Here is a 26,606-nt window from a genome sequence, read left to right as displayed (position 1 = left end):
AACAAATTGTTTTGAGTCGAATTTCATATGAAACAAGCTTTTTTTTTTACATTTGAAGAGGTTTTTAAGCTAATTTCAAGATCACTTTTAACTCAAAAGTCCCAAATATCACATTTTATTTCAAGAAATCTTGACAAACCGATTTTCACTAGTTCCATTGGCAGATTTTTTTGCTTATTTCAAGCAAAAACGTCTTTTATTTGTTGTTTTTCTTACTTATTTTTGGAGGGGCATTTTTTCCAGTGCAAAAGAGAATCACAGTGATTGTACACTGGAAAAAATCAAAGTCTTACCAAGTATATTTGTCTCATTTCTAGTCAAAATATCTCTTTACACTTAATATAAGACGCAACTGCCTAACAAGCACCATTTCAGCCAGATATAGGGACTTGTTTGAAGACAATACATCTGGAATATCTTGTTAAATGAAAAAGTCTTGAAAACAAATTGTTTTGAGTCATATTTCACATGAAACAAGCTTTTTGTTACATTTGAAGAGGTTTTTAAGCTAATTTCAAGATCACTTTTAACTCAAAAGTCCTAAATATCACATTTTATTTCAAGAAATCTTGACAAGCCAATTTTTACTAGTTCCATTGGCAGATTTTTTTGCTTATTTCAAGAAAAAAACTCTTTTATTTGTTGTTTTTTTTAACTTATTTTTGGAGGGGCATTTTTTCCAGTATATTTCTGGCGGAAATGGTACTTGTTAGGCAGTTGTGTCTTATATTAAGTGTAATGAGATATTTTGACTAGAAATGAGACAAATATACTTGGTAAGACTTTGATTTTTTCCAGATATAGGGACTGGTTTGAAGACAATGCATCTGGAATATCTTGTTAAATGAAAAAGTCTTGAAAACAAATTGTTTTGAGTCACATATCATATGAAACAAGCTTTTTTTTTCATTTGAAGAGGTTTTTAAGCTAATTTCAAGATCACTTTTATCTCAAGTCCCAAATATCACATCTTATTTCAAGAAATCTCGACAAGCGGATTTTCACTAGTTCCATTGGCTGATCTTTTTTGCTTATTTCAAGCAAAAACGTCTTTTATTTGTTGTTTTTTTACTTATTTTTGGAGGGGCATTTTGTGTTACTACATGGGCTCCTCGTGAGGATGTGAAACTTTAAAATAACCTGCGAATAACTTTAAATTACGACCCGGTTTCATGACCAATCTGAGCTGTTTCTTTCTGTGGGAACAGATTTCATTTAAAGTGCGAATCTGTGGGTCTCAGCTGTGATTCTTCTGCTTTCTGCTGGAAAAGACATCAGGAGCGCATTAATCCACATGTCTTTAACTTCCATGTTTCCACCAGAACAGATTTCATTCGTTTTATTTTTCCTCCCAGAATAAAAACATTTAGAAATGAAAAAACAAGTTTGTTTTTAAACCATAAAACTGCCATCGGAGCCTATCAGAGGGCAGATAATTAGCCAGAGGTGGGTAGTAACGAGTTACATTTACTTGAGTAAGTTTTTGAAAACATTACACTTCTAGGAGTAGTTTTAAATCACTATACTTATTACTTATAAATCAGAAAAGAAGTTGGATGCGTCACCTTGTCTTTCTCCACAAAGTCCACGTAGGAGGTCCTCTCGATCTCGACCGGCTGACCCTGCCGGTCGTACAGCGCCAGCACGAAGTGGAAGAAGTTGGACTTCCTCAGGTTGGACGGCGGCTGCTTCTCGAAGTGAGCTCGGGCCAAACCCACCCCGCTGAAACACAGACAGAAGGGAAACACAAAATGTTTGTGAATAAAATCTGATTTTTGCAGTGAAACGTTCGGACGATGCAGCAGAGAAAGTAGCAGAAGAAGAAGCTCACAGACATTAGATTTTAAACCACTTCAGTTTGGAACCAACCGGAACAGAAACAGCAGTTTTTTAACGAAATGTTCGTGAGTAAAATCTGATTTTTGCAGTGAAACGTTCGGACGCTGCAGCAGAGAAAGTAGCAGAAGCAGAAGGAGAAGCTCACAGAAATGAGATTTTAAACCATTTCAGTTTGGAACAAACGGAACAGAAACAGCAGTTTTTTAACGAATACGAAATATTCGTGAATAAAATCTGATTTTTGCAGTGAAACGTTCGGACGCTGCAGCAGAGAAAGAAGTTGAAGAAGAAGATCACAGAAATGAGATTTTAAACCACTTCAGTTTGGAACAAACGGAACAGAAACAGCAGTTTTTTAACGAAATATTTGTGAATAAAATCTGATTTTTGCAGTGAAACGTTCGGACGCTGCAGCAGAGAAAGAAGCAGAAGAAGAAGCTCACAGACATTAGATTTTAAACCACTTCAGTTTGGAACCAACTGGAACAGAAACAGCAGTTTTTTAACGAAATGTTCGTGAGTAAAATCTGATTTTTGCAGTGAAACGTTCGGACGCTGCAGCAGAGAAAGTAGCAGAAGCAGAAGGAGAAGCTCACAGAAATGAGATTTTAAACCATTTCAGTTTGGAACCAACAGCAGTTTATTAACGAAATGTTCGTGAATAAAATCTGATTTTTACAATGAAACATTCGGACGCTGCAGCAGAGAAAGAAGCAGAAGCAGAAGAAGAAGCTCACAGACATTAGATTTTAAACCACTTCAGTTTGGAACTAACCAGAACAGAAACCGCAGTTTTATAACGAAATGTTCGTGAATAAAATCTGATTCTCTTGCAGTGAAACATTCGGACGCTGCAGCAGAGAAACTCATCTCCACACGAAACGCTGTCACACCAACTCAGACTCAGACTAAATTAATAAAATAAAATATATTTCATATTGAATTCAGAGCCTGTTCAGAGCAGCAACGATCCGCCTCGTTCTGCCTGTAATCTCATTCTCACTTTCACATGAACTAACTCGTCTTTTTCACCAAGTCGACTCAATTATCGTGTGAAATTATTAGGTGTGATTCAGCAGCTGAATTAATTATGGAGGAAAAGTGATGAACAGACAAAGTAAAAAAGCTCAAAGTCAGAACCGAAGATGTTCAAACAGTTGTTTTATCACCGGAAACAGGACGAGAGCTCCAGGTTATTTTAGATTTAATACGTAAAAATACGGTTGTTTTTTTCTGGGGAGAATGAAAATAAATTAATAATGAATAAATGAAATCCTTAAATGAAAGTAAAGTGAAACCTCGAGACATTCTCTCCTCCAGATGATCCCGAACGCCTTGTTTACTTGATGATATAATATCTGGAACATATAAAGATAAATAAATTATAAGAGGCTTGAATTTATTATCCAATCAGAGCAGCTTTTGGCTTTTAAAGGGAGCTCAAACGGACCGTTTCAGAGCAAATAATAAGAAAAAAGTGCTTTTCCCCCACTTTACAGCATCTTAATTTGTTCTGAAACCCCCAAATATAAATATCTTAATGTGGGAAATGGTAAAGTAGAGATAAAATAAAGAATAAAGGGAACTGAAAGATAATATTTAAGATATTAATGTTTAAAAGCATAAGAAATTGTAAATAAAACTGTAAAAATGAGGAGTGATAATTGAAAAACTTCAGTTTGTTTTATGTGAAAACAGGAAATATAAAGTGAAATAATAACAAAATAAAGAAATACTGAGACAAAACATTTATTTCTGTTTCTATATGTTAAAATATCGGGATTTAGTTTATGTATTTCATACATATTTTTAAGTTATTTCATTCTCTGAATAGATTAAAGGTTAAAAGTGAGAAATAAAGGTGTAAATATATTGAAGTTATTCCTCTGGACACATGAAGAGGTAAAAATTACTGATTTCCTCCTTTTATTCATCGTTTTTCTTAAATAAAAAGCTGATTTACGCTCTAAAGTTTACGCTCTGAATGTATCTGCAGCAGGTGAAGCCACAAGATGTTTTTCAGGATGAAACAGTGAGCGACGGCGGCCCCCGTGGCGTCCTGCAACAGAAACGCCGCATCAGAACAGGCGTCCTTCTGGACCTCAGAGGTCGCCCGACTCATGCGGCGGATTTAAGTCTTTAAAGCGGAGCTGCTGTCAGCTGCTGAGTTTACACTGCAAAAAATAGGAGTCTTCAAACAAGATAAAAACACTAAAACTAAGGGAAAAGGTACTCAGAACAAGTGAAAAAATCTGTCCATGCAGCAAGATAATTTGACTTGGCAAGATTTCTTAAATTAAGATTGTAGGAGTCTAGTTTCTAGATTGAACAAAGGCAGTTTTGTGAACAAACATTTGTCATATGCTTAAAATCCAAGGAGTAAAGTGTGTTTTCAGATATTTTCTGTGTGCATGTTGAGCTTGTTATTGAATCTTAAAACAAGATTTATTTTGATGAGACTTTGGAGGAGAAACGTAACACATCTTATTTTAAGTGTTAATTGTCTCATTTTATGACTCTCTGCTTGTCTGAGACAAAAAAATAAATAAATAAAGTTTTGCTTGATATAAGATTATACTGTTAAGTTGTAGACTTAAAATAAGAAATTAATTCTTAAAACAAGAAAAAATATCTAGCAATTCTAAATGTAAGTTTTTTTTTTCTTGGTAAGAAGCAAATAATTTGCAGTGTAGTGAAAACAGATAAAAACGGATAAAAAGATGGAGTCGATGCTCCGGCAGGAAGCGACCTCGGCTCGAGTCTGAGGGGGAAACGCTCCGACCGGCGGCCCCGCGTTTTCCACATCAGGCTCATTTTGTTTCCTGAAACGCTTCAACCAGATCAACAGATGAATATTTATTCGTGCTCGGGGTTTGTTTTTGGAAACTCGTCGGCTCTCCCTCGGCCTCCGAGCTTCCCGGCTCGGGGGTGTATTCCCCAGACGGCAGATTAATACAGCCGTGACCTTTCTGCACCTCCATTACCGACGCTTAATGCCTCATTTGTAGGCCGGTTTGTTGAAAGCTAATTCTCCGATCTCGCCAGCATTTGGCCGGGCAAGGCAGAGTGGAGAGTCTGCGGAGGAACGGCGAGGGGCGGCGGCGGCGGGGAAGGGGAGCTGCTCAGGTGTGCATCAGGAGGCTTTAATGGAGGCTCAGAGGGAATAGAAAGCAGCTGAGTGTCGGAATAAAAATAGCAGCGAGAGGAATGACAGAGTGAAGACTTCAACACGTTCATCAACAGATATTTTCCAGAGAGTAAAAACAGCCACAAACATCTGTTTCATCAACTCTGCTCACACACACCTGTCTGCAGGTACGACCGGCAGCCGGCCGAGCCTCGCATCCTTCACCGATGTGTCAGCAACGCATCAGCTGATCGTCCTGAAGCCCGCAGCGGCGCCCAGATATTAAGTTTAATATCCCAAACATCTGAACGTCCAGATATTAAGTTTAATATTAGGGCTGGGCAACGATTAAAATGTTTAATCTAATTAATCACATGATTTCCCTGATTAATCATGATTAATCTCATTTGTACGCAGAATCCAAAAATGAATCCAAAAGTAGCGTATAGCTTTTAGCATTTAGCTTTATTTTAAATGTGCTGCCATATGAATGAAAGTGCCATAACATTTGTTGTGCAAACACACTTTTAACATCAGCATCTTTCTGTAGTTTTTATGTAGAAGCCTCGCTCCACTGTCTGTTTCCTTGAATGACTTGCTGCTATCAGTTGTGTGTTTTGCCTTTAAGTGATATTTTAGACTGGAACTACTACGCTGAGAAGACAATTCAACTTGGCAGTGTTTACAGATGACTTTGGTTCTGTCGACTCCGCCGTCTGGAAGAACTTTAACATGAAAATGGCCGAGTAAAAGTTCCGTACCCTTCTCCATGTTTGGTGGATCCGCCGATTACTTTCTTTTCCTGTTCCGCAGCAGACAGCAGCAGACTTTTACAAAATAAAAGCCTGTGAGCAACAGACTTTTACAAAATAAAAGCCTGTGAGCAACAGACTTTTACAATAATAAATAACAAAACAGGGATGGTCCGTGGCGTAGTAGGTTGAGCAGGAGCCCCGGTTCGAGTCCCACATCGGACAGCCCTGTGCTGCATGTTGTTCCCCCTCTCTCTGCCTCCTGCTTCCTGTCTCTCTGAACTTTCCTATCCATTAAAGGCACAAAAGCGCAAAAATATATATATTTTTTAAAATAAAAAACCTGCGTTAATGAGCGATAAAATATTTATCGGCGTTAAATAATTAACGAGTTAACATGCCCAGCCCTATTTAATATCCCAAACATCTGAAACTTCGTGTTGATTTCTGCTCAAACTTCAGGAGTCTTCATCCTATCAGGATTCTGATTTATTCCGTAATAATTATTCAGCTTCCTGATCTGAACAGTCCAAACGTAGTTTATGTTGTTTTTTATGTGAAGAAAAAGAATACGTCTGGATTTAAACGTTTCTGCTCTGACCAATCAGCTGTGACGATGTCTTTGCTCGTCAGAGGTCACTGAGGTCACGGCTGGACCTCAAACAAACGCTGTGAACAGAAAGACCCCACGTGGGTTGAAACTCTGAGATTAAAACCGTTTTATTTGTGATTATTTGTCAGCATTTAAAGGTGATAAATGCAGGGATGGAACCACAAACGCTTCTGAACTTATTCGATCTTTTATCGAACCTTCGTGTGTTGCCGTAAAAAGAGAATCAGGGCAGAGAGGAAGAAGCAGCCCGAGCACGAAAAAAGCAGCTAACAGCCCCGGCTTTAATGTCTGAAACACCATCGTTTCAGCTGGAACCAGCAGCACTGAAACGTCCGTCTGCACAACACGGAGAGTCTGATGCTCTGCGAACAGGCGAGATAAAAAACACTAACAATAACGAGTGTTTGAGAGAGAAAAAAGAAGGAGACTTCACATAAATTCCACAGAAAATGCTTCAAAAAGCAGATCATTTACATGGAGTGAAACGATTTTTAAAGCGTCAGTTTTATAAAATCATTTCTGAGATCGAGGCTAAAAGCATCTGGAAATATCAAGCTGCTCGGTTCAGTTTATTTAGAAAGAGCCACAAATAATGTCGTCTTAAATCACTTTAAAGATCAAATCCAGTTCATTCGGAGCCAATTAAAACAGTTTCCCAGCTAAAGAAACCAATCGAATCTTCTCTCTGATCCAGTCCGTCCTGAGTGTGCACGAGGCGACTGTGGGGAGAAAAAACTCCCTTTAACAGGAAGAAACCGCCATCAGAACCAGACTAATCAGTTCAGTATTTTATTGACTTTGTCTGAAAAGAGTGGACAAAGAAACTAAATTCCTTCTGCAAACAGATGTGTCTGCTTTTCTTGTTACTTGGATTCAGAATCAATAAGGGGATTAGTAAAGACCTAGATCAATAAGTGGCATCAATAATGGCCGTTACAGGCGCTGTTATCGATAAATTCTCCCATTTTACAGCCTGTAATCTGCATCCAGTCTGAAGTCTCACCACTTCAGTTTGGAACTAACCGGAACAGAAACAGCAGTTTTTTAACGAAATGTTCGTTAATGAAATCAGATTTTTGCAGTGAAACGTTCGGACGCTGCAGCAGAGAAAGAAAAAAGAGAAGAAGAAGTTTGGAACCAACCGGAACAGAAACAGCAGATTTTTAACTAAATGTTCGTGAATAGAATCTGATTTTTGCAGTGAAACGTTCGGACGCTGCAGCAGAGAAAGAAGCAGAAGAAGAAGAAGCTCACAGACCACTTCAGTTTGGAACCAACAGCAGTTTTTTAACGAAATATTCGTGAATAAAATCTGATTTTTGCAGTGAAACGTTCGGACGCTGCAGCAGAGAAAGAAGCAGAAGAAGAAGAAGCTCACAGACCACTTCAGTTTGGAACCAACAGCAGTTTTTTAACGAAATATTCGTGAATAAAATCTGATTTTTGCAGTGAAACATTCGGACGCTGCAGCAGAGAAAAAAAACAGATTAAGAAGCTCACAGACATTAGATTTTAAACCACTTCAGTTTGGAACCAACAGCAGTTTTATAACGAAACGTCCGTGAATAAAATCAGATTTTTGCAGTGAAACGTTCGGACGCTGCAGCAGAGAAAGAAGCAGAAGAAGAAGAAGCTCACAGACATGAGATTTTAAACCACTTCAGTTTGGAACCAACCGGAACAGAAACAGCAGTTTATAAACGAAATATTCGTGAATAAAATCAGATTTTTGCAGTGAAACATTCGGACGCTGCAGCAGAGAAAGAAGCAGAAGAAGAAGCTCACAGACATTAGATTTAAAAAAATAAACCAACAAACGGGTGAAACTGGCACCTGTTTCATCCTGAAACGCATCACAAGCATCACTGAACCACCCATTATCCCAATTACACACGGCGCTCCACAGACGGCCGGCCGCCGCGGCGGCGCCGCTCCTCCTCCGCTCTCAGAAAGCTCGTTAGCATTATTATTATTTCAATGATGCTAATTGTGCAGCATCCACTCGTCAGCGCCGCTCGTACCCGGCTGTTAGCACTTGGCACAAGGTGTAATAAAAACAGTATCGATGGCACGCGGCTCGCTCAAACATGCCCGGAGTGTAAATCACACTCCGACAGCCGGGGAGGAACACACACACACACGCCAAACAAACACGGCGAGGCAAACGAGGGCCGCCGATCCGCACGTTTCCACCGCAAAGCCTGAAATTAAAGGTCAGCAGGAGTCGTGTCGAGCGCTCTGCAAACAATTACTGAGCAGCACAGCCGGTCGAGTGTGGAGTCAGTTCATATCCACACACACACATATATATATATAAATATATATATACGCTGCAGGAAAACCTGTCAGATTGATCTTTTTCTGTTCTGGGATGAGCTGAGGATCAGCCAGTGTTCCCAGTAAAGAATGTTCTGCTGGTTCTGCATGAAGAAAGACTTCATTTCATATTTAGTTCAATCGTTTTCCCGAGATAACGAGTTAATTTACCGATGGTTTTCGAGGCCACTTTTTCTCCCCAGTCCGCCCCTGTTTATATGTGTTTATATGTGTTTATATGTGTTTCTGGCAAAGGTTTTTACCCATTTTTACCCCCCTTTCATTGAAAACTGAATAAAGTAGCCTATGAATCAAACATGAAAACCATCGGTAAATTAACTCGTTATCTCGAGAAAACGATCGAACAAACAAAGACAGAAAATGAGTTTAAAGAAAAAAAAACCAGGAAAATAACAGCAAAGTGAAGCAGAAAGAAGTGAAAATACATTAAAAAAGTACGGAAGCCCGGAGCGGACGTGGTACGTATAAACTTTTTTGTTGATGGTTTTCTCGAAATAACGAAATAATTTACCGATGGTTTTCAAGGCCACTTTTTCTACCCAGTCCGCCCCTGTTTATATGTTTTATGTGTTCGCAATTTAAAAAAGTTTATACGTACCACGTCAGCTCTGGGCTTCCGTACTTTTTAAATTTATTTTCACTTCTTTCTGCTTCACTTTGCTGTTATTTTTCTGTTTTTTTTTCTTTAATCTCATTTTCTGTCTTTGTTTGTTCAATCTTTTTTTACTCTCAGTTGTTCGGATGATCCTGTTTCTACGAATCTTTGTGTCTTTTTCTTTCTTATCGGCCTCGTTTTCAGGTTTCTTTCAGCATCTTTTCATTTACTGGCTTGGAAATTAAGATTACATGGTGTAAGATTGAGCTACCTGAATAGAATTATGTAATATTGCGAGTTAAATCAAGACCACATAACTATATTACCAAGTTTTTTACATTATAATTATGTAACAGTTCTGGGACGATGGTAAATGCTCTCAACTTGAAGAAGAGGGGAGTAAAAGACAGACTTTGCAACATACTTTAGCGAGATACTGTTGGACAAACAGTATCTCGCTAAAGTACGCTAACAGCACACCATTAGCTAATGGCTATCAGATCAAACAAAGGGGCAGAAAAACCCTGGGCTGTGTTCGAAACCGCATACTTCTCCTACTACTCCTACTACTCCTACTACTCCTACTAACTTTCTGAGTTTGACTAAGCGAGAAGTTCCCGGATGCATACTAGATTCTCCGAAATGTTGGGTATGCATCATGAGGTTACTACTCATACTCAAACTACCCAAGATGCAACGTAACGTGACGTCGCCGATCGTCATTTCCTGTCAAAACGGCAGTTTCAAGCTAGCTACAACGAGGGTAGGTTCACTTCCTGTTTTCAAAACAAAAGCACCAATTGTATGGTAATGGCTTTCCCTGTGATAAAAGGCAACGGGTATTTTATTTTGTGAAAATAACCGGAAGTGCGTTGCTCACTGCGGCTAGCTTTAGTAGCGCCGAATTCGTGGGACCAAAATTGTAAACAGCCGGTATTTTGTCAGATTTTCAACACGTTGGGGATCTAAACGACTACTTTCTCTCCTGAAAATGTTTCAAATGTTGCTAAAGTTTACAGAGTTTAGAGCTTAAGAGAAATCAGCTTCAGGCCGGCTGATTTCGGCTCGGGCAGGAGCGAAATGCATTGTGGGTAAACGCTCTGCATACTGTCTGATCGATGAGTATGCAGCATGGAAGTATGTAGTATGTAGTATGCAGTATGCAGTATGCAGTATGGTAGTATGCAGTATGCAGTATGCAGTATGTAGTATGCAGTATGCAGTATGCAGTATGTAGTATGGTAGTATGCAGTATGTAGTATGCAGTATGGTAGTATGCAGTATGCAGTATGCAGTATGCAGTATGTAGTATGGTAGTATGCAGTATGCAGTATGCAGTATGCAGTATGTAGTATGCAGTATGTAGTATGCAGTATGGTAGTATGCAGTATGCAGTATGCAGTATGTAGTATGCAGTATTTAGTATGTAGTATGTGGTTTCGAACACAGCCCTGGACTGTAATATAACTCAGCGTAACTCAACTCAACTTTATTTATAAAGCCCTTTAAAACAGCCGTGGCTGAAACAAAGTGCTGTACATGAGTAACAACACGAAGTATAAGGCATAAAACATTAGAACAATATTAAAACAATAAAAACGAAGTTATATAGTGAATTAATTGCAAAGGAAATAAGTTTTATGTGGTGTTGTTGCCTTGGAGACGGTGTGAGTTCACGTGACTGACTTAACAACAACCAGCGTTTCAAACTGAAGCTCAGGCCACCGGGGCCTCTTGTCCCCCGGAGCCCCGGGGCCCTGAGGGACCCTCCGGTTAAAGCTCCACCATCAGATCTGTGAGCTGAGTAAGTCTGAAATCCTCCACAGAGTGGCTGCTCAGAGCTGGATGCTCACATTCACACACACACGGTGGCATTAATCAAACAGGAGACAGAGTGTGACCGCCGTTTGAGTCTTTAACCGCCGCCGCGGCCTCACACACGGACGCACGGCGGCCTAATGAGCCGTACGGCGCACACGCTCTGACATTAACGCGCTCACACACGGGCTGACCGGCTGCCAGGATGTTAATCAAATAAACGATGGATGTTTAAATCTGATTCAGTGGGAAACTCGCTCTGACATCCAGAGTCTGAGCGGCGTTAATCTCATCAGAATTGACACCGCGGGCGACAGAAACTGATGGAAGCCAGCCCGTCCCGAGCAGACGGAGGGTCAGCGCGGTGTTTACCGCGGTCAGGTCCCGGTTAGCACGTTAGCATGCTAACACAGCAGCTCTGAGCACGGCGTACCTGCGTTAATGCGTGATAAAATATTTATCGGCGTTAAATAATTAACAAGTTAACGCGATAATAACGAGTTAACTCGCCCAGCCCTAATTATAATCAAACAGGCTCAAAATAGATGGAAATAATTCTATGAGTTTATGGTCTTAATTAACTAATTATAACTAAAATAACTAACTGCTGATTAACTAATGAGTAGATGAATCATCGGATCAATAAAAAAGAGTTTTCTTTGTTAGAAAAAGTCTTAAAAAGTAATCAGATTACAAACCAAACTGTCTTTTTTCCTTCTCTTTCCTGTCGGGGACGCTGACGCCCTGAGAAATGCATGCTGGGAGCACTGTGGCGGCGCCGTCGGGAGGAAACGCCCCCCGACTGATTTCCATTTGTGCACCTTAATAGCGTGTGTCGTTCCTAATTAGGACGAGTGGCTCGGGGAGACGGCGGCTCGATGCCGGACTGGCTGCTCCTGTCATGCTGCAATTACCAACAAATTAGTCTGCGGACTGAGGCACTTCTGCACGCGCTCGCACTGCGACCGCCACCGCGTGTGTGCGCTAATTAGTGCGTTCAGCGTGTGAACGTCTGAGTGTAAAAAGATTTCACAGACGTGTTTGTTCTGCAGGTTAAATTAGATGTTTACTCGCACAAACAGGCGGATCCACCAACAAACAGGCGGATCTACCAACAAACAGGCGGATCTACCAACAAACAGACGGATCCACCAACAAACAGACGGATCCACCAACAAACAGGCGGATCCACCAACAAACAGGCGGATCCACCAACAAACAGGCGGATCTACCAACAAACGGGCGGATCCACCAACAAACAGACGGATCCACCAACAAACAGGCGGATCTACCAACAAACAGGCGGATCCACCAACAAACAGGCGGATCTACCAACAAACAGGCGGATCTACCAACAAACGGGCGGATCTACCAACAAACAGGCGGATCTACCAACAAACAGGCGGATCCACCAACAAACAGGCGGATCTACCAACAAACAGGCGGATCTACCAACAAACAGGCGGATCCACCAACAAACAGGCGGATCTACCAACAAACAGGCGGATCCACCAACAAACAGGCGGATCTACCAACAAACAGGCAGATCCACCAACAAACAGGCGGATCTACCAACAAACAGGCGGAGCTACCAACAAACAGGCGGATCTACCAACAAACAGGCGGATCTACCAACAAACGGGCGGATCCACCAACAAACAGGCGGATCCACCAACAAACAGGCAGATCCACCAACAAACGGGCGGATCTACCAACAAACAGGCGGAGCTACCAACAAACAGGCGGATCCACCAACAAACAGGCGGATCCACCAACAAACAGGCGGAGCTACCAACAAACAGGCGGATCCACCAACAAACAGGCGGATCCACCAACAAACAGGCGGATCTACCAACAAACAGGCGGACCCACCAACAAACAGGCGGATCTACCAACAAACGGGCGGATCCACCAACAAACGGGCGGATCCACCAACAAACAGGCGGATCTACCAACAAACAGGCGGACCCACCAACAAACAGGCGGAGCTACCAACAAACAGGCGGATCTACCAACAAACAGGCGGAGCTACCAACAAACAGGCGGATCCACCAACAAACAGGCGGAGCTACCAACAAACAGGCGGATCCACCAACAAACAGGCGGAGCTACCAACAAACAGGCGGACCCACCAACAAACAGGCGGAGCTACCAACAAACAGGCGGATCTACCAACAAACAGGCGGAGCTACCAACAAACAGGCGGACCCACCAACAAACAGGCGGAGCTACCAACAAACAGGCGGATCCACCAACAAACAGGCGGATCCACCAACAAACAGGCGGATCTACCAACAAACAGGCGGATCCACCAACAAACAGGCGGAGCTACCAACAAACAGGCGGATCCACCAACAAACAGGCGGATCCACCAACAAACAGGCGGATCTACCAACAAACAGGCGGACCCACCAACAAACAGGCGGATCCACCAACAAACAGGCGGATCCACCAACAAACAGGCGGATCCACCAACAAACAGGCGGATCTACCAACAAACAGGCGGATCTACCAACAAACAGGCGGATCCACCAACAAACAGGCGGATCCACCAACAAACAGGCGGAGCTACCAACAAACAGGCGGATCCACCAACAAACAGGCGGATCCACCAACAAACAGGCGGACCCACCAACAAACAGGCGGATCCACCAACAAACAGGCGGATCTACCAACAAACAGGCGGATCTACCAACAAACAGGCGGATACACCAACAAACAGGCGGATCCACCAACAAACAGGCGGAGCTACCAACAAACAGGCGGATCCACCAACAAACAGGCGGATCCACCAACAAACAGGCGGATCTACCAACAAACAGGCGGATCCACCAACAAACGGGCGGATCTACCAACAAACGGGCGGATCCACCAACAAACGGGCGGATCCACCAACAAACAGGCGGATCCACCAACAAACAGGCGGAGCTACCAACAAACAGGCGGAGCTACCAACAAACAGGCGGAGCTACCAACAAACAGGCGGATCCACCAACAAACAGGCGGATCCACCAACAAACAGGCGGAGCTACCAACAAACAGGCGGATCCACCATCAAACAGGCGGATCCACCAACAAACAGGCGGAGCTACCAACAAACAGGCGGAGCTACCAACAAACAGGCGGATCCACCAACAAACAGGCGGAGCTACCAACAAACAGGCGGATCCACCATCAAACAGGCGGATCCACCAACAAACAGGCGGATCCACCAACAAACAGGCGGAGCTACCAACAAACAGGCGGATCCACCAACAAACGGGCGGATCTACCAACAAACGGGCGGATCTACCAACAAACGGGCGGATCCACCAACAAACAGTCGGAGCTACCAACAAACAGGCGGATCCACCAACAAACAGGCGGATCTACCAACAAACAGGCGGATCCACCAACAAACAGGCGGAGCTACCAACAAACAGGCGGATCCACCAACAAACAGGCGGATCTACCAACAAACAGGCGGATCTACCAACAAACGGGCGGATCCACCAACAAACAGGCGGATCTACCAACAAACAGGCGGATCCACCATCAAACAGGCGGATCCACCAACAAACAGGCGGAGCTACCAACAAACAGGCGGATCTACCAACAAACGGGCGGATCCACCAACAAACAGGCGGATCCACCAACAAACAGGCGGAGCTACCAACAAACAGGCGGATCCACCATCAAACAGGCGGATCCACCAACAAACAGGCGGAGCTACCAACAAACAGGCGGATCTACCAACAAACAGGCGGATCCACCAACAAACAGGCGGATCCACCAACAAACAGGCGGATCCACCAACAAACAGGCGGATCCACCAACAAACAGGCGGATCTACCAACAAACGGGCGGATCCACCAACAAACAGGCGGATCCACCAACAAACGGGCGGATCCACCAACAAACGGGCGGATCCACCAACAAACAGTCGGATCCACCAACAAACGGGCGGATCCACCAACAAACGGGCGGATCCACCAACAAACGGGCGGATCTACCAACAAACGGGCGGATCTACCAACAAACAGGCGGATCCACCAACAAACGGGCGGATCCACCAACAAACAGGCGGATCTACCAACAAACGGGCGGATCTACCAACAAACAGGTGGAGCTACCAACAAACAGGCGGAGCTACCAACAAACAGGCGGAGCTACCAACAAACAGGCGGATCCACCATCAAACAGGCGGATCCACCAACAAACAGGCGGAGCTACCAACAAACAGGCGGATCCACCAACAAACAGGCGGATCCACCAACAAACAGGCGGAGCTACCAACAAACAGGCGGATCCACCATCAAACAGGCGGAGCTACCAACAAACAGGCGGATCCACCATCAAACAGGCGGATCCACCAACAAACAGGCGGATCCACCAACAAACAGGCGGAGCTACCAACAAACAGGCGGATCCACCAACAAACGGGCGGATCCACCAACAAACAGGCGGATCTACCAACAAACGGGCGGATCTACCAACAAACGGGCGGATCTACCAACAAACGGGCGGATCCACCAACAAACAGTCGGAGCTACCAACAAACAGGCGGAGCTACCAACAAACAGGCGGATCCACCAACAAACAGGCGGATCTACCAACAAACAGGCGGATCTACCAACAAACGGGCGGATCCACCAACAAACAGGCGGATCTACCAACAAACAGGCGGATCCACCATCAAACAGGCGGATCCACCAACAAACAGGCGGAGCTACCAACAAACAGGCGGATCTACCAACAAACAGGCGGATCCACCAACAAACAGGCGGATCTACCAACAAACGGGCGGATCCACCAACAAACGGGCGGATCCACCAACAAACAGGCGGAGCTACCAACAAACAGGCGGATCTACCAACAAACAGGCGGATCCACCAACAAACAGGCGGATCCACCAACAAACAGGCGGATCCACCAACAAACAGGCGGATCCACCAACAAACAGGCGGATCTACCAACAAACGGGCGGATCCACCAACAAACAGGCGGATCCACCAACAAACGGGCGGATCCACCAACAAACGGGCGGATCCACCAACAAACGGGCGGATCCACCAACAAACGGGCGGATCCACCAACAAACGGGCGGATCCACCAACAAACGGGCGGATCCACCAACAAACAGTCGGATCCACCAACAAACGGGCGGATCCACCAACAAACGGGCGGATCTACCAACAAACGGGCGGATCCACCAACAAACAGTCGGATCCACCAACAAACGGGCGGATCCACCAACAAACAGGCGGATCCACCCACAAACAACCAACTAAAAACATCTCACACTGGCAAAAATGCCCCTCCATAAATAAGTAAGAAAAACAACAAATAAAAGAAGTTTTTGCTTAAAATAAGCAAAAAAATCTGCCAATGGAACTAGTGAAAATCGGCTTGTCAAGATTTCTTGAAATAAAATGTGATATTTAGGACTTTTGAGATAAAAGTGATCTTGAAATTAGCTTAAAAACCTCTTCAAATATATATATAAAAAAAAGCTTGTTTCATATGAAATCCGACTCAAAACAATTTGTTTTCAAGACTTTTTCATTTAACAAGATATTCCAGATGTATTGTCTTCAAACAAGTCCCTATATCTGGCTGAAATGGTGCTTGTTAGGCAGTTGTGTCTGATATCAAGTGTAATGAGATATTTTGACTAGAAATGAGACAAATATACTTGGTAAGACTTTGATTTTTTTCCAGTGCAGCTACTTCAACACCTTTTCTGGATCCCAGCTGCAGTCGGTTTTACGCCTGAAACGCCTTCAAACACCCTCATCCAGGTAAAAGTGCCTACACCAAGTGTTTACACCAAAGCTGGCGGCTTTCAGCAGGTTTTAAACGTGGAAACATCCGTTGGAAAAGCCAATTAGTCTTAACAGAAATTGAAAAGATGCTGGGATTAAAGCTGGGGATGGACCCACTGTCTCTTATATTAGTTCTTCCTGCTAAAGGTGAAAGGTTAACAGATCAAAGACTGTTTTGTGTTCTTACATTTGCAGCGAGGAAGAATATTTTATTGCAGTGGATTAGCAATAAGGAACCAAATGTTAAGGGATGGCATAAAGTCCTGTTTGAGTTGGTGCCTCTGGAATACTTGACTTATACTTGACGCTTTTTGTCCCTGGGTTGTTGCCGTAATGGTCGGTGAACGTGTTTCTGTAATAAAAACTGAGGAATGTTCCTGCTTTTTAATCACACATTTATGTCAGCAACATTCTCCGTCCGATGCGTAATTCTTCACGTACTTCCTGCGTAACTACGCCCGTTACCAGATCGTTCCACTAGGGGGCGCACCGGCTGACTCGGGACCTTTCCCTGCTCCGTTTTTACAACATTTTTCCAAAATAATACCGATCTCTCACCAGCTATGAGCATATTTATCAAAGACCCGAGCATTTTTACCTCCACCGACCTCACATCCTGTCACATCCGGCCTACACTGCCCCCTACTGGTCACCCACATACTGCAGCTTGCTAACGCTTAGCAACGCTTAGCATTAACCCTTTAAACGGTGACATCACTGATGACATTTTGAATGTGAAGACACCAGTTCTGACGTGATGCAGCCCCGATAAACACACGGCTCAGTTATCAAAGTATGGCATGGAGTGTTTTTTTTATGTGTTTATGGGTTTTATCTTTACGCACAAAATTAAACTTTATACAATAAAAAGCTACAAACTGTAAAATGTCACTTTTAAACGCATTAAATGAAAAATCCAAGAAGAATTCTGGGCGACATAAATCTGTTTGTGATGAAGATAATTAGACGTGTTTGTCTCTCCATAAATAAAATGATTGTTTCTTTTTGTTTTCTCATTTCAAGAAAAGTTTTATAAAATGCAATAAAAACTTAAATGAGTAATTAGTTAATTAGTTTGAACTTTTATTCAACAGACAAAAGTCCAGAGAAACTGTTTTCAGCCTCAGAACTGAACGTAGAACCTGCAGCAGCGCTCAGTGAAAGTTGTTCTGCAGTCACAGAAACACAGAAAGTGACAGGTGAGGGTGTAACAGCAGCATCCAGCAAAGGTTCAGCCTCTCCAACAAGGACGGGTCGGGGCTCACCGCTTTGGGCCAAACTCCATCAGAGAATCATCCATAAGGTTAGCAAATGTTTCTCAGGAAGAGACCAGGAAAAGATCAGTAACTCACATTCACAGTGATACGAAGGGAGAGAAAATAGGGCCAAGAGATTGTGAGCTCTGACTTTTTCCTGGAGAACCATTTTGTGATGCAAATGTATTACTCTGTTGAACGCATATTGTTCTGAGAAGCAAAACGCTTTATTTTTTAAACCCCAGCCAACTAGCCGGACTACCTTCATCAACACCAAAACGAGGCTGGAACTCTGCTCACAGGACGCAGCAGGGGGTAAGAAGATGTTCAGAAATGATGCTGCTGATATGGGATGTTACACAGCTTCATGTCAAAAGAGGGGAACTGTCCCTTTAAAGAGGCGAACTGTCCCTTTAAGGAGGAAAACTGTCCCTTTAAGACGGGTCATTAAAGGAAGCTGATGGAGCAGCTTTCACTGAGTGATGATGCTTCAGATTCTGGTTCTGAAGATTCTGAGAATCAGCTCTTTGTGTCTGTTAAATAAACCTTAAATAACATTAATGATAGTTTTAGTTGCGTTTTTATTATTTTGAGGTTTTTATTTTGTCACTAGTTTCCCTCTGAACGATCTGAACCTGCAGCTCGGTTCCATAAATCCTCCCTGAAACATTTCTGTGGCAGCAGGAGCTCTGAAGCGACCGACAGAACTTCATCCAAACCAGAGAAAGCAGAAACCATCAGGCTGCTTCTTCACACAGAGAGAATCAAACAGATGATCATTTATTATCACTTCAGCATCTTTAAAAGAAGAAGAAGCTCGTCTCAAACAGAAAACCTCTGATTGATCCAGAAGGATTTAAATATATCAGCAGGAGATATTTAACTGGGAGATACTCAGCAGCTCCAACTGTCAGAGTTCGAGCTGCTGAGGTTGTTTTTTATCTCCAGTTTAAGATAATAATCCTCAGAAAGACTCGTTCTCGGACTGTTTTGCTCTGATAACAACAATAAAAACATTTATGATGAAACTCTGTTCATCAATAAATCTGATCAGCAGCGACGTTTCAGGGTTAATGCAGCCGATCGGTTATTGATCAGCTCACAGCTCCAGTGTTCCAACTCTTTCCTTCAACTCCAGCCGCCTATGAGCCGAACTTTGAGCCGTACGGGGCCCCGCATAAGCCGTACGGGGCCCCGCATGAGCCGTACGGGGACCAGATGAGCCGTACGGGGCCCCGCATGAGCCGTACGGGGCCCCGCATGAGCCGTACGGGGACCAGATGAGCCGTACGGGGCCCCGCATGCGCCGTACGGGGACCAGATGAGCCGTACGGGGCCCCGCATGAGCCGTACGGGGCCCCGCATGAGCCGTACGGGGCCCCGCATGAGCCGTACGGGGACCAGATGAGCCGTACGGGGACCGGATGAGCCGTACGGGGACTGGATGAGCCGTACGGGGCCCCGCATGAGCCGTACGGGGCTCCGCATGAGCCGTACGGGGACCAGATGAGCCGTACGGGGCCCCGCATGAGCCGTACGGGGCCCCGCATGAGCCGTACGGGGACCGGATGAGCTGTACGGGGCCCCGCATGAGCCATACGGGGACCAGATGAGCCGTACGGGGACCAGATGAGCCGTACGGGGACCAGATGAGCTGTACGGGGCCCCGCATGAGCCGTACGGGGACCAGATGAGCCGTACGGGGACCAGATGAGCCGTACGGGGACCAGATGAGCCGTACGGGGCCCCGCATGAGCCGTACGGGGCCCCGCATGAGCCATACGGGGACCGCATGAGCCGTACGGGGACCAGATGAGCCGTACGGGGCCCCGCATGAGCCATACGGGGACCAGATGAGCCGTACGGGGCCCCGCATGAGCCATACGGGGACCGGATGAGCCGTGCGGGGACCAGATGAGCCGTACGGGGCCCCGCATGAGCCATACGGGGACCGCATGAGCCATACGGGGACCGGATGAGCCGTACGGGGCCCCGCATGAGCCGTACGGGGCCCCGTACGAAGATCAGATGAGTCGTACAGGGCCCCAGATGAGCCGTACGGGGACCAGATGAGTCGTACGGGGCCCCAGATGAGCCGTACGGGGCCCCAGATGAGCCGTACGGGGCCCCGGATGAGCCGTACGGGCCCCTGTCAGATGCTCCTGAGTGGGTTTCATGTAAATAACTGAGGCCCAGAGAGGTCACATGATCAATATTTAGCATAAAAGCAAAGATTCGGTGTAAAATTGAAGCAGCGGGACTCGGATCAGGGTTCTGGACCCGGAACCTTCCGGTTCTCTCGCTGCAAAATGTTCATTTAATTTAATTTAAGACAAACTTTATGCTCAGAACTGATGGAATAAAACATTCTCAGTGAGTCAAAACTGTAAATTAAACGATAAAATAATGACTTTAAACTTTGTAATTTCCCTTTAGAGGAGGACTTCAGTCAGTTTTAAAATAATTTCTGTGTTAAATCCACCCAAAGACAAACTGATTCCCATCATTTCTGAATTATTTTAGCACAGAAAACACGGTTCTTTCTCCCACTGAGAACTGAGAACCGGTCCTGAACACAAACCGGATCCTGCGGTCCACATATGCTCCTTCTCAGTTTCTCCTCTGAAAGAATCTACAACTTCCACTCCGAAGCACCTTGAAATAATCACGTGCACGTGCACGTGCACAGCTCTGAACTCAGCAGATCTGATGCACTCTTTACGAGGTGTTTAAGGGCACTTACAAAGTTGGGAAATGAGAGGATTTGTTCTGTCGGGGGGGTTAAACGTTTATGGACGCAGAGCGGTGAGGCGGCGAGGACGATTTCCCCCAAAAGGATCATCTGTGAGCTGCTTTTCATGCAGATTTCACTCAAAGTCTCATCAGTAAAACCTGTGAACATGAAGCTCGTGTTTTCTGCTCGAGTGTCAGACTTCAGCTGAAGATTCTCATGTTTTTACCTCTAAAATCAGACTTTAACTCTGTAAAATCACACTTTTTACCTCTAAAATCAGACTTTAACTCTGTAAAATCAGACTTTTTATCTCTAAAATCAGACTTTTTCTCTGTAACATCAGACTAAAATCAGACTAAAATCAGACTAAAATCAGACTAAAATCAGCTCTCTGCCCTGTGTGTTGCTCGTCTCTGAGTTAAAGGTTGACAGTAAAACGTCTGAGACCACGCTGGTCCTCTCGGTTACAGACGGACGCCGCACTGAGCGCGCTCAGAACATGTAAAACGGACAGTTTGACCTCTGGTGACGATCGTTTCTGCGTCCCAGAACCAGCAAACGGACCCGATGTGACGGCTGTTATAACAAATGATTTTAAAGCTCGTTTTTCTGTGAATAAAAAGCATTTTTTCAGACTGATTCTTCACCTTAACTGGTATTTACACACATTTATCTCCTGGGTTTAATTCTGATTTCTCTGCTCGGTTCTGGATGTTTTTTGCTCCCTGATGACATTTTTTCCTCCTCTGCGTTTCTACGGGAAGCTGCCGTCAAACCCTTCTGAGGCAGATTCGTGACATTTATGAACCAAACCTTCAGCTTTCTTCAGTATTCAGCCGGCAGCGCCGAGACGCACCTGAGGCTCAGACACCTGAGCTGCATCTCAGTTTATATCTGAGTTTATATCTGAGTTTATATCTCAGTTTATATCTGAGTTTATATCTCAGTTTATATCTCAGTTTATATCTCAGCTGTTTCTGAAGAGTTTCAGCCTCAGCTCAGTCTGCTTTTCTGTCCTGAAGCTTTAAAAAAGCCACAGAGGGTCACGTTAACGTTGCCATCGGTGCCGGACGGCCTTCTAAAGCTCAGATCTGCAGCTTCCTGAAGCTCCTCGCATCCTGACACTTTCCCTGATTCACCTGCTGTGTTTTTTGGGCTGAGATTCTGTGTTTGTTGGGCTGAGATTCTGTGTTTGTGGGGCTGAGATTCTGTGTTTTTTGGGCTGAGATTCTGTGTTTTTGGGGCTGAGATTCTGTGTTTTTGGGGCTGAGATTCTGTGTTTTTGGGGCTGAGATTCTGTGTTTTTTGGGGCTGAGATTCTGTGTTTGTTGGGCTGAGATTCTGTGTTTTTGGGGCTGAGATTCTGTGTTTTTTGGGCTGAGATTCTGTGTTTTTTGGGCTGAGATTCTGTGTTTGTGGGGCTGAGATTCTGTGTTTTTTGGGGCTGAGATTCTGTTTGTTGCAGCCGGATCGGTCACGTCCTCAGAGGCTGATGTGAGATTTTAGTCCAACAAACATGTTGAGCAGAAAGAGTTTCACGTGTTCACACACTCGCACACACACCCGCCGTCATTCTGACACTTTTACACGTTTTATTTCAGCGGCTGCGATTTTAATTTCAATTTATTTCTCTAATTTTAATTAAATATGTTTAAAATTCTCAGCTTGCAGACGTGTGAACAGAATTATTCACAACATCTTAAACATTTTTCTGAGCTCAGGTTTTATTTGTGATGCAGACTAACATCTGCAGAGTGATATCAGGGCTTCACTGCATTAAATCAGGCTCCAAAGCGTCTGAACTAACCGCACATTTAACAGCTTTCAGACTCAAAATCTGTTGCTGAAAGTGCTGAAATGTTTGGAAATGACGGAGCAGATTCAGCTCCATCCGTTTTTATTCATTCATTCAACCTGCAGCAGATCCCAAACACTGAGACATCTGAACCGGCTGTAAAGCATCCAGATAAAATGTGGGTTTTTATAACAAATTAAATTCTTATTTTATTTCATTCTGAAATTTAACTTGAAAAAAATTCGTTTTTGATTTGAACGTTTTTATTTTTCTGCTTTAATTTGTGTTTTTAAAGATTAAAAATGTTGGAATCATTCTGATCAAAGTGAAGTTATTTAATTCTGATCTTTTTAAAGCTTCTTTTCGTCCCTCAGTGGCGCGCGCGTGAAGAATTATCGATTAATTTCACTTTGTCGGAATTCAAGCCGCCGCGTTTGGTTTAAAAACTTCCGTTTATTTTTTTTTTTTAATAAAAAGTCTTTTAATTAAATTGTAGTTTTTATTTTAATTGTTTAATCTTTTTCTTTTTAATCATTCTCACGGAGCTCCGCGCGCACCGGGAAGCTCGTGGAGCCGAATCCGCCCGAGAGGAGCTGAAAGGCGGCGTGAGGAGGCGGCTCTCCGCGCTGCCGGTTCGGGTTCTGCATTTCTGAAGATAAAATTCTTCTTTTGTTTTTTTGTTTTAATACAAATTATTTGCTTTTCTTGGTTGTGAATTTGATTCTTTTTAAAGAAATTTCTTCTGAGATTTTGCTGTTTGCGTAAAGTTTTTGCGCTCAGATCCGGTTTTTCCTCGTTTTCTTGCTGTTTTTGGGTCTTTTCTGGTTTTATTTTTCCCCGAGCAGCTGCGGCTGGTCCCGGACCCGGACCCGGCTGACTCGGTTCTGACTTTAAACCGCCGCTTTGCGTGTTTTTTGGGCTGCAGCCTGAGCGGAACCTGCGGGACGGAAACACGGAGCTGGAGTTTTTCTAAGATGAACGGAACATTTTTTTTACCTCTGGGCCGCCGTGTTCGCGTCCAAAATCCCCGCGCCCTGCATCCAGGAGCGGACCGGGGTCATGCCGGTGGGGAGCGGCTCCTCCTTCATGGTCAGGGCCCCCCGGGGGAGGCTGTCCTGGATGGAGAACATCAAAGCGTCCTTCTGGGAGCTTTTGTCTTCAGCAAAAACACGAAAGAAGATGAAGAATAATCCTCCCTGTACCAGCCAGTCAGAAAAGCCAAAAGGGCCACCTGGATTAAGGTGGAGAAAAGAGGAGTGATGAGGAGGAGGAGGAGGAGGAGGAGGAGGAAGGAGGGGAGGAGGAGGGGGGGCGCACGGGCGAGCTTCCCCAAAGTACCGGGTCCTGATCCAGAGAAGAGCCCCGGATTCCTCTGGGCTTCTCCGGGGTTGCTTTTAGATCCCAGCCCGGGCTGGCTGCTTCCAAAAAACAAACGGCGTCTCTGAAGTTAGAGGAAGGCGGAGAGAGGAGCGCGGAGCTGGGGGAGCATCTCACAGGAGGAGCCGCTGGAGGAGGAGGAGAACCGGAGCGGGGATCCGCAGAGAGAGCCTGAGAGCCGGGAGGACGGGGCGCGGAGAGCCGGGAGAGCCGGGGATCAGAGCCGGGGATCAGAGCCGCAGAGCCGGGGATCAGAGGGAGGCGAGCAGCCGCGGATTGAGGAGAAATGAAAAGTGTGGATAAAAAAAACCAGCCAGCGCTTCAAAAAGGAGTAAAATGAAATGATTAGCAAACAAGAGGGAGGGACGGACCGTGGAAGGCTGCGGCTCCCGCGGGAGAAGCGGGATTGGGCAGCGAGAAATCTCATCCCCTCATCCCCTCCCTCCCCGGCTCTTTATGGCTCCTCCGTCCCGGCGGAGAAGCTCCTTCTCCCGGGGTCCGGGGCTCCGGAGTCCCCGGGGGCCCCAGCGTGGAGCAGCAAGGGGGCGGGGACACCTCCAAATAAGGGCAGGCTCATTTGCATAGTGGTCGCACCTCCGGCGCCCTCATTGGCTGAGCTCCCGCGTTGCGTCATTGTTGTTCAAAGCGCGCGCCAAATAAGGCTTTCCGCGTGTTCGGTGGCGTGCGCTGCGAGAAATAAAAGTTACACGCGCACTCCAGTGACGGACACGCGCACTCCAGGATGGACACTTGTGGACACCAGGGGCGGTTTTAGGATCTGGTCTTTAGAGGGGCTCAGCCCCCCCAGTGCTCACAGAGGCACTTAATTTATCACTAATTATTTTTATTCTTATTCTTATTCTTATTCTTATTTTTATTTTTATTTTTATTCTTATTTTTATTCTTACTTTTATTTTTATTTTTATTTTTATTCTTATTTTTATTCTTACTTTTATTCTTATTCTTATTCTTATTTTTATTTTTATTCTTATTTTTATTTTTATTTTTATTTTTATTTTTATTTTTATTCTTACTTTTATTCTTATTCTTATTCTTAGTTTTATTCTTATTTTTATTTTTATTTTTATTTTTATTTTTATTTTTATTTTTATTCTTACTTGTCTGTATGCTGCAACTGCGAAGTAATTTCCCGGCTGGGATGAATAAAGTACTAATATTCTATTCTAATTGAGGCGAACTAGTACATTTATAAATTTTGGAGCCGTATTAGTTTTGCTTTGAGTAGTGTTTCCCCTACAACATTCAATTTGGACCTCTTCATTTCAAAAGGCTGCGGCTCGACGGGGATAACAGAGAGCCTGAGACAGATACTGAAGATAACTCAACATTGATTTTGGGAGTAAAGAGTTAAAACAAAAACAAATGCTAGAAAATAAATTAAATGGTCACTAAAATAATGCATCCTTGAGCAAAAAAAAAAGTGTTTTTGCATGATATAATATTTAAAAAATGTGCCGAGCTGTCTCACGGTGGTGCGTGAGTCCGGGTCGGGTCTCCAGAACCAAACCCGTTCAGATGGAATAATGTCTCCTCCAGCCGCCGTTCAGCCTGATTGACGCAGGTTTGGCACCACTTTGCGCCTCTGTGCGCGCGGACATATGGCGCAGTGCCCCCCCCCTCCATGTCTCGTGCCAGCTTTATTTTTTTAAATCCGGAATAAACAGAACAACAATAATAAAAATGAGATTTTTGGAGGTTTTCTTGTGTCTTTTCCAGCAGAATTTCTCTAATTAAGCAGAAGCTCGCGCGCGGCTGATTAAATATTTATCCTCCTTCAGCGCGCCGCCGGCCTCCTGGGACGCACACACGTCTGGAAAAAAGCCTGGAAAATAAAATAAATAAATAAAAAGAGGAGAAAAAGTCAACGAGACGCTGCGAACACGAAGAAGAAGGTTAGAAAACAGGCGCGTGCACGTCGTCAGCTTTAATGTTTGTCATCATAAACACTCATAAACTCTGAGGGTTCATCCGCCATGTTGGAGCTCTGGAAACCCACCTGGAGCCTCCTGGAAAGGCCTTGAACACAGTTCAGGTCCTGGAAACTCCTGGAGAAAGAACCCTTTAACCTCCTTAAACCTCTCAGAAGATCCTGGAAAATGTTTCCAGGACCAAAGGCCCCCTGAAATGATCTAAATCTTGATCAAAGCCCGCTTCAGACCCAGCCCACAGAACCTCTTTCAGATCCTCCAGAACTCCTTAAATACCAGCAGAACCTCCCTTGGACCCATTAGGACCTTTCCTTGAAACCCACTGAAAACACAAGGACGTCCTGGAAACCCTTGGATCCCCTTGAATCCGTCCTGGAAACCCTGAGGCAGGTCGTGGTTCAGAACCTTTTGGGTTCATCAGAACCTGCGCTGAGCCGGAACTTTGTTCCCCGGCTGCAGCGGGAGGGTCCGGGCCACGGGGCGAGGGCGCCCCCCAGTGGGCAGAACCGGGTACTGCAGCTTCTGGGCCTCCGATTCACCCTGAAACTGTCAGAACTGAAAGAGAAGCAGGCGGACCGGAACCGGGTCCAATCAGGATTCAGTTCTGTGT

General features: G+C 44.6%; 1 protein-coding gene across 2 annotated transcripts in view; it reads right to left on the bottom strand.

The window, feature by feature from the left end:
* LOC142398062 (transcription factor COE3-like) overlaps nt 1-24,310 on the bottom strand; it is a 209,725-nt gene extending 185,415 nt beyond the window's left edge. For both annotated transcript variants that reach the window (XM_075482026.1, XM_075482027.1), the window contains exons 1-2: nt 23,667-24,310; nt 1,566-1,722 (exon numbers count right to left, since the gene is read on the bottom strand). In XM_075482026.1, the coding sequence (XP_075338141.1) occupies nt 1,566-1,722; nt 23,667-23,800 (291 nt within the window). In that variant the 5' untranslated portion in view covers nt 23,801-24,310. The remainder of the gene's footprint in view (nt 1-1,565; nt 1,723-23,666) is intronic.
* Between the last annotated feature and the right edge of the window lie 2,296 nt (nt 24,311-26,606).

Source organism: Odontesthes bonariensis, chromosome 13 (assembly GCF_027942865.1).
Source record: "Odontesthes bonariensis isolate fOdoBon6 chromosome 13, fOdoBon6.hap1, whole genome shotgun sequence".
Lineage (NCBI taxonomy): Eukaryota > Metazoa > Chordata > Actinopteri > Atheriniformes > Atherinopsidae > Odontesthes > Odontesthes bonariensis.
Note: the sequence above shows the minus strand (reverse complement) of the source record. Positions and strands in the feature narration are given on the sequence as shown.